Below are 15,023 nucleotides of genomic sequence, written 5' to 3'. Positions count from 1 at the left end.
TGCACCACTGAACCACAGAACCATGGAACATTAGAACTGTTATCAGATGAAGATACTGGGGCCCTGGTGTGGTGAGTGATATATCTATGTCCCCAAAATAAGTTATAGGCATGGTTAGAACCAGAATCCAAAGATCTTGGCATCTTAGTCTGCTAGTCTTTCTACAGTTTCATTTAAGACCAATTTTATTGTTTTTGCTGTTTAAAAACAATAAGGAAAATGGATACTTCACCTGTTGTTCAAAGTGCTACTCTTACCTATTTAATCCCTTGTCTATCAGCCTAAGCTTTTATCTTAGACTCTCTCTGGAGGCTTTCCACATGTTGTCCCATTTGCACACCTGTACTTTGAAATGTTGTCAAAAACTTAACTGCTATCATGTAGCACTTCACTGTTTTTTCCTTAGATTTTGCACATATTAGCCTTTTTTTCTTGGTGAATTAATTTGAATTTGGGGAGGGTTGGTTTTATAAGCCCCAAATATGTTGACTACATATTCTAAACTTTAAATTGTTCGTTTTGACTCTGGCCTTCCTAGCTTCACTAACTATTTCCAATTGGCACTCCAGGTTTTTGATGTGTGTCCCAATGTCTCAGTACTTTCACTTAGAAAAACCCTCACTGATATGTCAATGTGATCCTGGTCCTTGTCTAACTCAAAAGTAAGGTAAAAATCACCACTTCCTGATTGCTTATAATGGGTACCAGGTGAAAACTCATTCTTATGCCATATCCATAACCATTTCCCTAATTTATACCTGAACCAAATGAGTTGGCTGGTTAGAAACATGAAGAAGAAAACACTTTACAAGATGTATCTCTCTCTTAGTTAAGCTTGAGAATAAACATTTCTTTAATAATATTAATGTTCTAAGGTTAAGGAAAGTTACCCATTTGGGGTGAATTGATGGTACATAGTCTATATTTCTGCATGTAAGTGTACATTGCAGTTTGTAGATAGTGCTCTGTGTGCATCAGGGTCACTGGATCATCCCAGCATGATGTTGTCATCCATCAGTCCTTTCATGTGGTACACATGCTCACTTAATCTACACAAGTGTTTTTCAATTCAAAGTGTATCTATTCTGTTCCCATATAATAAGAGGGGAAATTTGTGTACTCACTTTAGCTCCATTATCTGTGCTTAACCTTGAATGCTAGTGCTTGTTTTCTTTGATTTCAAAGGAACACATGTCAAACACCCAGTAACTTAAATTATCCTCTCTAATGATGTGTAGCATAGTAAATACTGGTCATGGGGCATTAAACTATAAATATGCTTCAGAGATCCTTAAAGAACAAAATATTTTAGAAAAACATCAGCTTCCATTGGTTATTATAACAGATGTTCCCTTATGTCCTTGTGCTGGGTCTGGCTGCATCCTTAGATGGGAAGTTACATCAAAGTGTGAGCCATTACAGCCCAAGGAATAGTTTCTAATGGTTTCGCTGTCATATAAGTGCTCCAAGGCATATCCAGTTAATGTGTAAGCATGCTTATCAAAATACTGCCGGTGAGAGCCAAAGCAGTTTGGAGAGAGGGCAGGGTGGTCTCCTGCTGTCTGGTGAGGAGACATATCCGAGTGGAGATAGTCTTTAGCTAGGATCAAACTGGATTTTGAAATGCGATCTGAATTGGGACTGCTTATCCGAGACAGTGCAGTGGGGCTGTTGTCATAGTCATTTTCGTGGGGGCTCAGCATCTTTCCCTCCCTCTGCTGGATGTGGTCACATGGCGAAGTGTTGGCGAGAGTGGAGCCATGGCAGACTTCGCCTGTCGGTGGGGGCTGTTGGTAGTTTGCAAAACAGAGGGAGTGTTTTTTCCCAGCTCCATTAATGGAAGCCAGTTGGTCTGGGGGGGCTTTCCTTAGCTGCAATCTGTTCTCTTCTTCTTTAATCATTTGCTGGGTAGCTCTTATCAGAGTTTCAATTTTGCTAGGTTCATGTGGGCTACTTTGGTACTGCTCAGTGCGATAACGGTCACCTGATTCGCTGGCAGACCCAGGGTCTGGAGAACTGACCACACTGTCTTCATCCCAATGACCTCGCCCTAGAAATAAGAAAAAGCAAAAGGTAAGTGGTCTCGAAATTCACCCCCCTCCTCCCGCAAAATGTAAGTGTATTCCTTTTTCAAAAACAAACAATCTTATATCTTTCTTTTTTAACATGTGCACCAATATTTGAAACAGACAGGCTCACACAACAGACAGAGTCTCAACATATTGTACTGGAATTCATAGCTCTGTGGCTTTTAAGTGCAGTATGAAGTTTATAACAAATATAACAAGTTTTTTAGAATGTAAACCTTGTTTGTAGGTTGTGAATGCCAATTAGCAAAACAGTGAAGCATGTTTCTACTTCATGTATGCACATCATCAGACCTGCCCAGCTGTAAATAACAAAAGAAACATGCATAGCATTTGGTTTACATTATTTTCTAGAAAAATGGCATGTTAAATTGATGCTTAGAAGAAGCTTTCAGTTGGATTTGAGGAAGATGCTATAGGCTGGGCTATTTTCTCAATTCCAAATAAATCATTTTAAGTGTCAATATTGCTAAATGTATCTTAAGTAGAGTTACAATAAAGCTCTAATGTACTTTTTAAACTGTTTAAGGGCTAATAACACATATACATTCATATACATGTATATGTGTAGATGTGTGCATGAATATGTATATATCTTGTCTCAATAAAAAATATAAATATTGTCTTCTCAAATGCAGTGGTAAAAATCTCAGTTTTATACATAATCATATTTAATTCCTATCTTAGATTGTTTCTGAAATAAGGTGAAGAATAAATAGAACATTTAAATGTTAATAACTCATCTAAACCAAGGGAAGAGATCTAATATGCAGGACTAGTACATACAAAATATATTCCATGAATTAAGTAATTCTCAAAGCAGTGTGAAGTCAGTATGAAGAGAGAAGAGGAACAGGAAGGGACACATAAAAGCTGTAAACTGCCTACTGTGGCAGAGAAGCCCTGAATCACACTACCCATTGCTTTCCTTTTCTCTCCTCTTCTTACTTTATTTCTAATATTTTCTTCCAGACAATGTAGGTTAAGCCAGGATTTTCACTTCACCCCATTCTTTAGCCCTGGGTTTTCATTACCAGTCTCCCAAACTAGAGAAACTCAGAGTAAAAGGAGACAAATAAAAAGCAAAAACAGAAATATTAAAATCATAGAAGGTGCCCGGCAGGCATGGCTCAGTGGTTGAGCGTCAACCTATGAACTAGGATGTCAAGTTTTGATTCCGCTCAGGGCACATGCCCAGGTTGCAGGCTCATTCCCCAGTGTGGGGCATTCAGGAGGCAGCTGATCAGTGATTCTTTCTCAGCATTGATGTCTCTCTCCCTCTCTCTTCCTCTCTGAAATGAATAAAAATATATATTTTTTTAAATCATAGAAGGCAGTCAGCGCCTGGGGGTATCTGACAGAAGACTTTATGGTGAGTAAACATTGTCTAGCCCATTTCTCACCCTAAAGACTCAGAAAGAAGGGTCATATCAGGGACATTGGATCAATCTTAATGTCATTGACTTTTAATGAAATAGGGAAGGTTTCAAAGACCTGCCTGGACCCGAGTTTGAAATAGAAAGAATGAGCTCCTTGACCAGTTTACTTTCGAATGAACAAAGAAGAGTATTAGCAGCACTGTGGGCTTTCCAGCAGTGCCCATTTCTGTGTGTTTGTAAAGCCTTGAAACAATCTCATGGTGCAAATCTCCTGGGTTCCACATCTCTCTCCAGCCTTTACTCACAGAGGACATTGTGGGTTGTCATATGAGGACAGAAGGTGGCAGTGACTGGCATTCGATGCCAGAGGGCCAGAGAGGTTCAACATCCTGTGACCTGAGTGATGGGCCATAATACAAAGACTGCCCCCCACCAAAATGCCAACAGTACCCTCAGAGAGAACAGGTAGATGAGCCCCAAACCTCTGATGTCCACATTTGAAGCATAACAATACAGAAGGAAAAAATACACAAAAAATGTACAGACATACATACTACAAGTTCAATAGACAATTCACTTTAACTTAATGTCTATACTTCTTCGATGTTTAAAATGGGAATCGTTTTTACTCGCCTGTCCAAAATGAATGTATTTGGCAAAACTATTAGCAAAGTCAATACTCTGAAAGGGAGTGGAATTGGTGTTTTCAAGCCCATTGGCGTGAGTTTGAGACAATCACTGGGTCAGTCCCTGCAGTGTCCAGCCTGGAATGTTATAGCTGCCCAGGGGCCCCCTGCATTGGGCTCGGGGTCATTCAGCTGCCCTTACCGTGGATCCTGTGGACAGAAGCGATGTGCGGCATGCTGTTTTCATAGGCTTCTCGGCTTTCTGGGGAGGCCTTGGTCAGGGGCAGGGCTGCGCGGGAGCCCCACCAGGGCTCCCTCCCGGCCTGCGGCGTCCCCAGGAAGTACCTGCCGGCCTCGCAGCGGCCCCCCTCGCAGGCCTGGGTGTGGAAGTGCCTCTCCTCCACCATCCTGGAGTGGTCCAGCGCGAATCCGTAGCAGAGCGCGCTGCGGTCCGAGAACTGCCTGTAGGCGCAGGACGCGTCGTGCTGAGAGCCTGGTCTGTCCGTGGGGTCCAGGAGCTGCGGGGAGGCCGTGTCTGTCAGGGGACTTCCGCCCCACTGGCTGTCGTGATCAGATTCTGATCTCTCCGTGTGAAATCCAGAATACTGAAACCGAGAGGGTAGAAAACGTACATCTTTAAAAAATAGCCTTTTTACTCTGTAAGCACCAAGCACCCCTAATAATGTATTGGGCTTAAGGCACCAAATCAAGACTCACTCTAGCACCAGCGGGGCACCCCTGACTTGCAATCAGTAAGCAGTCATGCAAAACAAAATCCTTCTGGCTGCGGAAAGGAGGAAATACAGATAATAATAATAACCAACCTGGGTGAAATTAATACCAGGCACTCATGAAAGTGCTCGGTGTGAATTACACCCTCCATGGAGTTCTTATATGAACCCTTTAATGGAAATATTAGTAACCCATTGCATGGACAGGGAAGGGAAGGGAAGGCCCAAAGAGGGAAAAGATTTGCCCAAGGCCATAGGGTTAGCAGGTGGCAGAGCCAAGATTCAAACCCAAATTCTCCATCACTACCTAAATGATATTGCCAAGGGAATGTCCAAGAAAGCTTCATATTTTATTCTATTTGCTTTTCAAATCTTTTTCTGAATTAAAAAATGCAGACAAAAAAAAAATAAGGATTAAGGAAGGCATCTACGTGCTGCACCCTAACTCTTTGCATGGGACTGTTAATTCTCTGAGGGCTGTGCTGGCTACATGGTAGGAGAGTTCATAAATGCTTACCTAAGTTAATTGCAATATAACTTTTAAAAAGTCTTGCCCATCTAAACTGTCCCTATTCACTGGGTGTGTTTCTTGCTTTCTAAAGTAAACTTCAAATATGTCTAGGATCATCAGGAAAACACAGCTGCAGACCATGCTGTGCCTTGTTGGAATCACACTGCTTACTTGTTGCCAGAGTATTTGGTCTGGTGTTGAAAGAAACGTAAAAGGCTCAGCAGACCGCCCTAGGAGATATGCTCAGTTTGAAGGTTCTCAAGAGTCACTAAAATTAGTAATTTAATTTCTATCTATTTTCGGTTCCCTAATGCCAAACAAAAGTCTAGTACTATAATGGAGATTTCCTACTATGATAGTAATAAATGCCATTTATTGAGAACTTACTATGTGCCGTCAATGTGCTAATCATTGTATATCCTATCTAATGATAGACAAACATGGTAATTGACCGTACCTTCGCTACACCTCCCATTGGCTAATCAGCATGATATGCAAATTAACCACCAACAAAGATGGCGGCTAATTGGCATACTGCAGGTAGGGCAGGAAAGCGCAGCCGCCAGCGTGAGCCGCCATCCTGGGCCACAGGCCGGCCCCAGAAGCCACCCAGAAGCCGGTGATCGGGGGAAGATGGGAGTCCCCTGCCCAGGCCTGACACCTCTGGCGGAGGCGTCAGGCCTGGGCAAGGGGCCGATCCTGCGACCAGAGGGTGATGGGGGTCAACGCCTCTGGCCGAGTCGTCAGGCCTGGGCGGGGGGAGGAGCCAGCAACCGGAGGGGTCTTGGGGTCCCCTGCGTCAGGCCTGGGTGAGGGGCCGATCTGGTGATCAGAGGGAGATGGGGGTCCCCTGCCCAGGCCTGAAGCCTGGGCCAGAGGCATCAGGCCTGGGTGGGGGGTGGAGCCGGTGATCAGAGGGAGATAGCGGGCCCTGCCCAGGCCTGATGCCTCTGGCCGAGGCATCAGGCCTGGGCGAGGGGCCGATGCGGTGATCAAAGGGTGATGGGGATCGACACCTCTGGCTGAGGCATCAGGCCTGAGTGAGGGTGGAGCTGGTGATGGGAGGGAGATGGGGGTCCCTGCCCAGGCCTGACACCTTTGGCGGAGGCATCAGGCCTGGGCAAGGGCGGAGCCGGTGATCTGGGGGAGATGGGGGTCCCCTGCCCAGGCCTGAAGCCTGGGCCAGAGGCATCAGGCCTGGGGCTGGGGGGGTGGGGGGGGCTTGGTGGCAAGCCAGCGATTGGTGTGAACTACAGAGGAAACACCGTTTCTGACCGCTCATTGGTTAAGCTCTCTGTATGCCACTGGTAATTTTCTTAGTAACTTGGGTAATAAGAATCCAAAAAGGTGATCTAGGGTTTTTCACCACACTCCTGGCGAAAAAAAACGAAGGTCTGCTGCTGGAGGGCTAAGAAATGTCATATCCTGCCCTAGCCAGTTTTGCTCAGTGGATAATGCCTTGGCCTGCCAATGGCAGGGTCTGAGTTCAATTCTGACCAAGGGCATGTACCTAGGATGCAGGCTCCTCCCTGGCCGGGGCCCAGGTCAGGGCTCATGCAGGATGTAACCAATCAAAGTGTTCCTCTCACTTTGATGTTTCTCTCTGTCTTTCCCTTCCTCTTCCACATTCTCTAAAAATCAATGGAAACATATCCTCAGGTGAGGATAAAAAAAATAATAAAGAAATTATTATTATATGAAAGACACCTCTTGAAAATGCCTAAAGAAAGTTGTCATTTTTTCATGGTGAAGGGACTGGAGTCCGTGTTGATGAAAAAACCTTGCTGGCTGCGGTGACTGGCAGTGGCTGCAGCAGCCGGGTGATGGGGTTGGTGCCTTCCCCTGATCAGCCTGGTCACCTCCCACAATGGGAGGCCAGACTGCGGCTTAGGCCCTATCCCCAAGGGGAGCAGGGAGCCGGCCTAAGCTGTCAATAGGACATCCCCTGAGGGCTCCCAGTATGTGAGAGGGGGCAGGCTGGGCTGAGGGACACCCCCCCACAGTGCACGAATTTCGTGCACCAGACCCCTAGTGTGTGTGTGTGTGTGTGTGTGTGTGTATGTGTGTATATATATATATATATATATATATATATATATATATATAGTCATTAAATCCTTATCACACCTGTACAGTAATACGTCTCCATTTTACAAATGAGGAACTGCATCACTGAGAGTTTTAATAAGATAGTACAATCACCCTGCAGCCTATCTAGTCTCAAAGCCTGCACTTCAAACCATGATTTTACACTTGAGAGAAAACACTGGGGAGAAAAACAGGATCAAATGTTAGAGAGATTTCCAGAAAAGTGGCAGCAACTGTTTTATACTCTCTAGAACCAAAATATAAGTCCATTTTGCACTTTAATTCTTAGCCCAGAAATAAAGAGGAGTGGGTGTCTGTGATGGGGTGAGGGTTGTTGGGGGAGGGGGGATAAATTCCTTGGCTCCACTGTTCTTTACTTGTCATGTGCTAGTTGGGCAAATTTTACCCATGATGCGATCGTCACAGGACAAGGTAAACTCTCATTCACACTGGCCCACCCTGAGCAGAAGGAAGAATCCTGACTTCCCAACTCAGTGCAAACAGGCAGCTCACCTAGGCGCTCTCAGAATCAGAGCAATGAGGTACAGAAGCTCCTCTGGGAAAGCCCCAAGTATGCTAATAAATACAGCATGCTTAGGACAGAGTTCTGCGAAAGTTCCAGATTCAAAATTTTTCCGTTACCATTTCTAATTATTATTTCAACTAGAGGCCCGATGCACAAAATTCGTGCAAAGGCCTTGGCCGTGGCCAGGGGCTTCTGTTGCCTCTGCCTCAGCCCCCCCACCCTCTGTGGCTTTGTCCAGAAGGAAGGACATCTGGAAGGATGTCCAGTCTAATTAGCATATTATGCTTTGATTATTATAGATGATTTTTCCAAATGTACATATGGACTATCACCATAGTCCATCAAGAAAAAAAATAATAGTAAATCCAGCTTCTTTCCCTGCAGGACTGCAAGTTGGGCACATCAGGGCATCCTGCACTCCATTTCCCTAATCACACCTCCACATGGCATCAGCCTTTTCTCCCCAAGAGCACCAGCCTCTCTTTTCACAAGATGCCACCTTCACTTTCACCAAGCAAGTGTTGGCACCCCATCTCCTTACTGAGTGAGGATCAGAGCACCACGCATTTGCCCTTTGGTAACACCATCCACGTGCTTGCCTAGGAAGAATTCAAATCATCGTGCTATCCCAAGCGAGAAGTTCCCAGACTCTGCTTGTTTGGATAAAAGTACAAACCAGGCCTATTTCTGAAGCACTCCAGTCAAGACTGTTGAGCCCTGTTGAGAGGGGTAAACGCTTCCCCTGAGTGTATATGGGAAAGTGTTGTTGGCGCAGCAGAGAACATTCTGTCCTTTGCTCACAAAGAAAATTCAACACAAGGTAACCGTGGCATCCATGAGGTACACATTTCAAGAGCACCCAAAGAAGAATTTGAGGGTGAAGCCTCCCGCCAATAGTCAGGAAACTACAACAGCAAGTACACTGCCCTTCACACAGGCAGAAATTGGGTGCCTGCGTTGGACCGAGACCTCACACTGCTTTAGAGGCACAGAGGAAAAGCCTGGCTGTAATACTTTGTTTTTCAAGCCCAGCAAACGTGCACCTGTGTGCACCTTCTAGACTCAGCCACATCCATCCCTTTAAAAGGAGCTGCACTAGAAGTGAACTCTGTTGAGAACAGTACAACCCCATAATTTGATCTGTACTATTTCAGGTGTCCGTTAAGTATCAGAGGAAAAAGAAAGCAGAGAGGGAAGGTGGCAGCCAGCCAATACACGCATGTGCGGCACAGTGAATGGACGCTGCTTACCAAGGCTCCTGCTCTCCCCCACACCCGCTTTTGCTGCTTACTACCAGTGTCATTTGGAGCAAGTGATTTATTTTGTCCCAACAAGAAAAGGGTCATAATGATACTTAACCTACTAAAGGCTGATCCAGAAAGGGGCCATTTAATGAAAGAGGCAGTAGGAACAGGAAGTCAAGAGAGCTTCGTTCCAGGTCAATCCTTGCTTGTAACTCTCAGGGCAACCTTGGACAATTAATTTTTTTTCTTAGCCTCATCTGTAGGATGGCATATTGGTTAGATTAGACTTTCTCTAATTATTTTTTCGGCTCTAAAACCCTCTATGATACCATCAGTATTTTGGTATCCTTTCTAGTGTTAAGACATATGATTCCTATGCCTGTCCCTATATTTCACTAATTTAAAGAAGATAAATTGTTTAGAACTGCAATCTATGTCAATAATTCTTATTGTCATGGTTATGAGAGGAAAGTTATATGCTATAATTTTACTATAATGTTGATTCTCCACAAGTATCCCATTATAGCACATGTTTTAGAGGGATTACATGATGCCTTTTAGTCAATAAATTACTACATTCTAGAGAGGCTTCTGAGTATGAAGAATAATATCAGCCATTTAAATCTGTTTCTCCCTATACATTCTTCCCCCAGAACCTATACAATCATCGAGAGCACAAATTAAATCACATGTGACCCAATCTATCAGCATTACTAGGAGGCAGAAAATATGCCAAACTTCAAGCTTCAAGTAATTTATAAATTTTTGTTTAAATCTAACAACAGCCCTAGCTGGTTTGGCTCAGTGAATAAAGCATTGGCCTGCAGACTGAGGGGTCCCAGGTTTGATTCCGGCCAAGGGCATATGCCCAGGATATGGGCTTGATCCCCAGTAGGGGGTGTGCAGGAGGCAGCTGATCAATGATTCTCTCTCATCATTGATGTTTCTATCTGTCTCTCCCTCTCCCTTCCTCTCTGAAATCAATAAAAATATATATATTTTTTAAATCCAACAGCAGCTGCTATGAGCCTATGGGTGCAGAGAGAAAGATAAGGGGAGATTTAAGAGAGTCCATGAAAGAAAGGGGGGTGGCAAGTAAAGGACATTGGCAAAATGGACAAAATTATCATAAGTAAGTGCCAAAATATGAGCACAGCGTGACCCACAGCACTGGCCATAGTGAAAGGGTCCAAAATCAAGCAACATCGAAAGTGGCGACCTCAGACAAGTGTCGTTTCCGTAAGAGAAGAAAGTAAATTGAGCGTGGATCATGTCCCTCGCAGACGGCAGTGAAAGGAAGGAAGGAAGAGGGGATTTAAGGATCCAGCAAACAGGAAAGAAAAAGAAGACAGGCAAATCCTCTTTCCTCCTTCCCCTCTCTACCACCACCATCATCCATTTACAAACTGTATTTCACAAAACTGACAGGAAAGAGTGCTCTTGAAATAGTAATGCAGCTCATGAAATGCCAAGGAACAGGGGAAAAATTAAACTCCCTATAAAACTCCTGTAGGAAAAAAAACATGAAATGGAAACATAAACATCCCAGCTGCATAAAAATTCTCATCAAGTAACCAACCACGAAACAAAGGAAAAGTATAAGACAACAGACATTCTAAACTGTGATAAGAAGCCTCAACAAGCATTTGGAGACTCACCCCCCCCCCCACACACACACACACACATACACACACACAATATATATACACAGATGGGCGCACAGCAGCTGGAATCAGAAATTTAAAACTAAGAAATTTACAAAGAAAAAAAACAACCAACAACAACCACAAGACAGGGGGGAAATTCAGTAAGTCAAAGACATTGAATAAATCTTCATTTAAATTACAAATTGTGAAATTATACATTACAAATTGTAAAAAAGAGAATAGATTTAAATAAAAATTTTAAAAGAGAATTGAAGAAAGTCTGGAAAACATGTAAGGAAACATTTGATAGGGAAAATAAAAGGATCAGAAAAAGTAGTTAAAAGAAGATAGAAAGTTTTCAATATATGAATAACATTTATATAGAAGGCAGAAGAACTGGAATTGTTAAAACAACTTTTAAAAGAATAATAAAGTAAGAGAATATGTCCACCTAACTTCAAAACTTACCATATGACTACAGAAAGCATAACTGTGTGGTATTATTGGTAGAGAAACGGATGCACAGATCAATAGAACAAAACAGAGAACCCAGAAATAGACCCACACAAATATGCCCAACTGATTTTTGACACAGTGCAAAAGCAATTCAATAAAGGAAAAGAAGACTTAACAAATGATGCTGGAGTAACTGGACATCTATAGGCAAAAATAAAATGAACCTCAAATTAAGTCTCATACCTTACATACAAATTAAATGTAAAAAGTAAGATTGTAAAGCTTTTAGAAAATAACATGAAAGAAAGGCGTCAAGATCTGGGGCTAGATAAAGAGTTCTTCAACTCAATACCTAAAGTACAATCATCAAAGAAAACTGATCAATTAGCCTTGATAAAAATTAAAAACTTTTGCTCTGCAAATGACCCTATTAAGGAGATAAAAAGATAAGATACAGACAGGGAGAAAATATTTGCAAACCACATACAAAACAAAGGACTAGTTTCTAGAATCTATAAAAAACTCCCAAACCCCAATAATAATAATTTTAAAAAATGGGCAAAAGACATGAAGAGACATTTCACTGAATATATATAAATAACAAATAATCACATGAAAAGATGGTCAGCATCATTATCAATTAGGGAGATGCAAATTAAAATCACAATAAAATATTACTGCATACCTAGTAGACTGGCTAAAATAAAAAATGGTGACACCAAATGCTGATCAAGATGCAGGAAAACTGGATCACTCATACATTGCTGGTGGGAATGTAAAATGATATAGCCTCTCTAGAAACCAGTTTGGCAGATTTTACAAAAACTAAATGTGCTACTACCATATGCAATCCTGAACAATTTTTTCAAAATCAGGGAAAATTATATTTATACAAAAACCTATATGTGAGTGTCTATAGCAGCATTGTTTCCCACCTCCTGGTTCTCTTTAATTGTTCCCTTCCTTTCTAAAAATTTATTTTTAATTTTGGTAATATTATACATAATATAAACTTTCAAACTTACCCATTTTAAATGTACAATTCAGTGGCAGTGAGTACAGTGACATTTCTGTGCAACCACTACCAACATCCATCTCCAGAACTCTTTATCTTGCAAAATGGAAACTCTATACCCATCTATCTATACTAATAATAGAGGAATATGCAAATTGTCTGGGATGCCATCACAGTAACAGTAACGACTGAACAGCAGGCTGTGTGGGCAACAAGGCTGGCAGGGGGTGCAGTTCAGGGTAACCAGGCGGTGGGGGGGGGCAGTTGGGGGCAACTGACAAGGGGAGGCAGTTGGGGGCGACCAAGCTGGCAGGGGGGCAGTTAGGGGCGATCAGGCAGGCAGGCAGGTGAGCAGTTAGGAGCCAGTGATCCCAGATTGTGAGAGAGCTGTCCGACTGCCAGTTTAGGACCAATCCCCGGGATCAGCCCTAAACTGGCAGTCAGACATCCCCCAAGGGTCCCGGATTGGAGAGGGAGCAGGCTGGGCTGAAGGGACCCCCCTCTACCCCCGTGCACAAATTTCATGCACCGGGCCTCTCTAATATATATATGGCTAATATGCAAAGTGTCCACTCAGGAGTTCAACCGGGAGACTGGGAGTTCAATTGCTCGCTGTGATGTGCACTGACCACCTTGGGGTGGTGCGGAACGAAGGAAGGCCCTGGCCAGCAGCTGGCAGCCAGGGAAGGAAGGCCCTGATCAGCCCTGATCAGCCCTGATCGCTGACCAGGCCTAGGGACCCTACCCATGCATGAATTTCATGCACTGGGTTTCTAGTTCAAAAATAATTCCCATAACTCTCCAATCCCTGAAAATCACCATTCTTTCTGTCTTTCTGACAGAGGAAAAACTATGAACCCCACAAACCCCCAACATGGCCTAGAGTTGAGGGTTCCCAGAACATGGCCATCTCAGAGATCTTTCTGAAACTCTTATCTAACCATGTTGCTCCCTGTTCCTTAAAAAAAAAAATTGCCTTTCTGTCTACTCATCAGATAAACAGTAATACCACCTATATAAAGAAGAAACTATGGGAGATACAAGGCAAAACAGAAAAACACCCAAATAATAGGAGGCTAAGACACCAATCTCAGTATAGGACATGTAAGACAAAAATAATAATAAAAAGAAAAACTACAGACTTAAAAGACAAAACCAATCCATTAAATGTTATGGCTATACATCAAACTTTACACACTGATAGTAAAGAATGAATCTCTCTTAGTATACATAACTAATCATCAAATTGATTAAAATGTATTAGGCCACAAGAAAACCTCAGTAAATTTCATTAAATAAAAAAATTATAAACACCACTTTCTGATCACAATGATTTTTAAAATTTTTTTAAATTTTAAAAACCCTTCTACCTGGGAAAAATGAGCTGTTAAATCACTTTGGGAGAGATAGGCAAATACAAACATAAAGAATTTCTGAGGAAGAGTTAATAAAAATACTACATATCCGGGTTTATGGGATACATAGCTTAGACACCTAAATCAATATAAATGAAAGAGTAAAAATAAATTCAGTTCTCAATTCAAAAGCTAGAAAAATAACAAAAGAAGCCAAAAGAAAGCACAATAAAAAAAAATGGTCAAAAGACAAACTGACTATTCACAAAAAAACATTGAAATAGCCCTTGAACAAATGAAAAGATGTTTAACTTTTCAATAAGATAAATGCAAATTAAGACAACACTAAGAACCGCTTCTCAATGGTCAGATTAGAAAAAATTCAAAAGCTTGACAACGCCTTGCTTGTGGGGAACTGTCCTCCACATGTCGCTGGTGGAAGCAAACTATTACATCCTCTGTGGAGTGGAATTTGGCAACACCTCACACAAACTACAGCTTCCTACTTCTAATTCTAGGGAATTACAAATTAGAACAAGCAACACACACTGAAATATTGTTGTAGGTAAAGAGGCATCGTATATGGAATCCACTCTAAAATGGTTCAGAAAAAATAAATAATGAGGGAAGGTGGAGGAGGAGAGAGAGAGAGAAAATGACAAATCAAATATGGCAAAATGTTAAGCATGGGTGAACCTAGGTTTAGTATACAGGAATACTTTACTCTTCTTGCAACTTTTCTTTATGTATGAAATCACTTCAAAATAAGTGTTTTAAAATTTAAAAACCCTATATAGTAAAGTTATGTCTTATTTTTATAGAATGATTAGAGACAAAGCCATTATCTCAATACCAGATATCAAGATGTATTACAAAGCCACTGTTCTCAAAACTGCCTGGTACTGGCACAAGAATAGGCATATAGATCAATGGAATAGAATGGAGAGCCCAGAAATCGTCCCGAACCAATATGCTCAATTAATATTTGACAAAGGAGGCAAGAACATACAATGGAGCCAAGATAGTCTCTTCAATAAATGGTGTTGGGAAAATTGGACAGATATATGCAAAAAAATGAAACTAGACCACCAATTTACACCATACACAAAAATAAACTCAAAATGGATAAAGGACTTAAATGTACGACAGGAAACCATAAAAATTCTAGAAGTATCCAAAGGCAACAAAATCTCAGACATATGCCGAAGCAATTTCTTCACTGATACAGCTCCTAGGGCACTTGAAACGAAAGAGAAAATGAACAAATGGGACTACATCAAAATAAAAAGCTTCTGCACAGCAAAAGAAACCATCAACAAAACAACGAGAAAACCCACTGTGTGGGAAAACATATTTGCC

At 42.1% G+C, this 15,023-nt stretch overlaps 1 protein-coding gene across 3 annotated transcripts in view; it reads right to left on the bottom strand.

The window, feature by feature from the left end:
• Positions 1 to 832: 832 nt before the first annotated feature.
• SIM1 (SIM bHLH transcription factor 1) overlaps positions 833 to 15,023 on the bottom strand; it is a 69,824-nt gene continuing 55,633 nt past the window's right edge. For all 3 annotated transcript variants that reach the window (XM_059700857.1, XM_059700858.1, XM_059700859.1), the window contains exons 11-12: positions 4,295 to 4,697; positions 833 to 2,050 (exon numbers count right to left, since the gene is read on the bottom strand). In XM_059700857.1, the coding sequence (XP_059556840.1) occupies positions 1,320 to 2,050; positions 4,295 to 4,697 (1,134 nt within the window). In that variant the 3' untranslated portion in view covers positions 833 to 1,319. The remainder of the gene's footprint in view (positions 2,051 to 4,294; positions 4,698 to 15,023) is intronic.

The sequence above is a fragment of the Myotis daubentonii genome, chromosome 6, assembly GCF_963259705.1.
Source record: "Myotis daubentonii chromosome 6, mMyoDau2.1, whole genome shotgun sequence".
Lineage (NCBI taxonomy): Eukaryota > Metazoa > Chordata > Mammalia > Chiroptera > Vespertilionidae > Myotis > Myotis daubentonii.
This window is presented reverse-complemented; position numbering and strand designations above follow the sequence as displayed.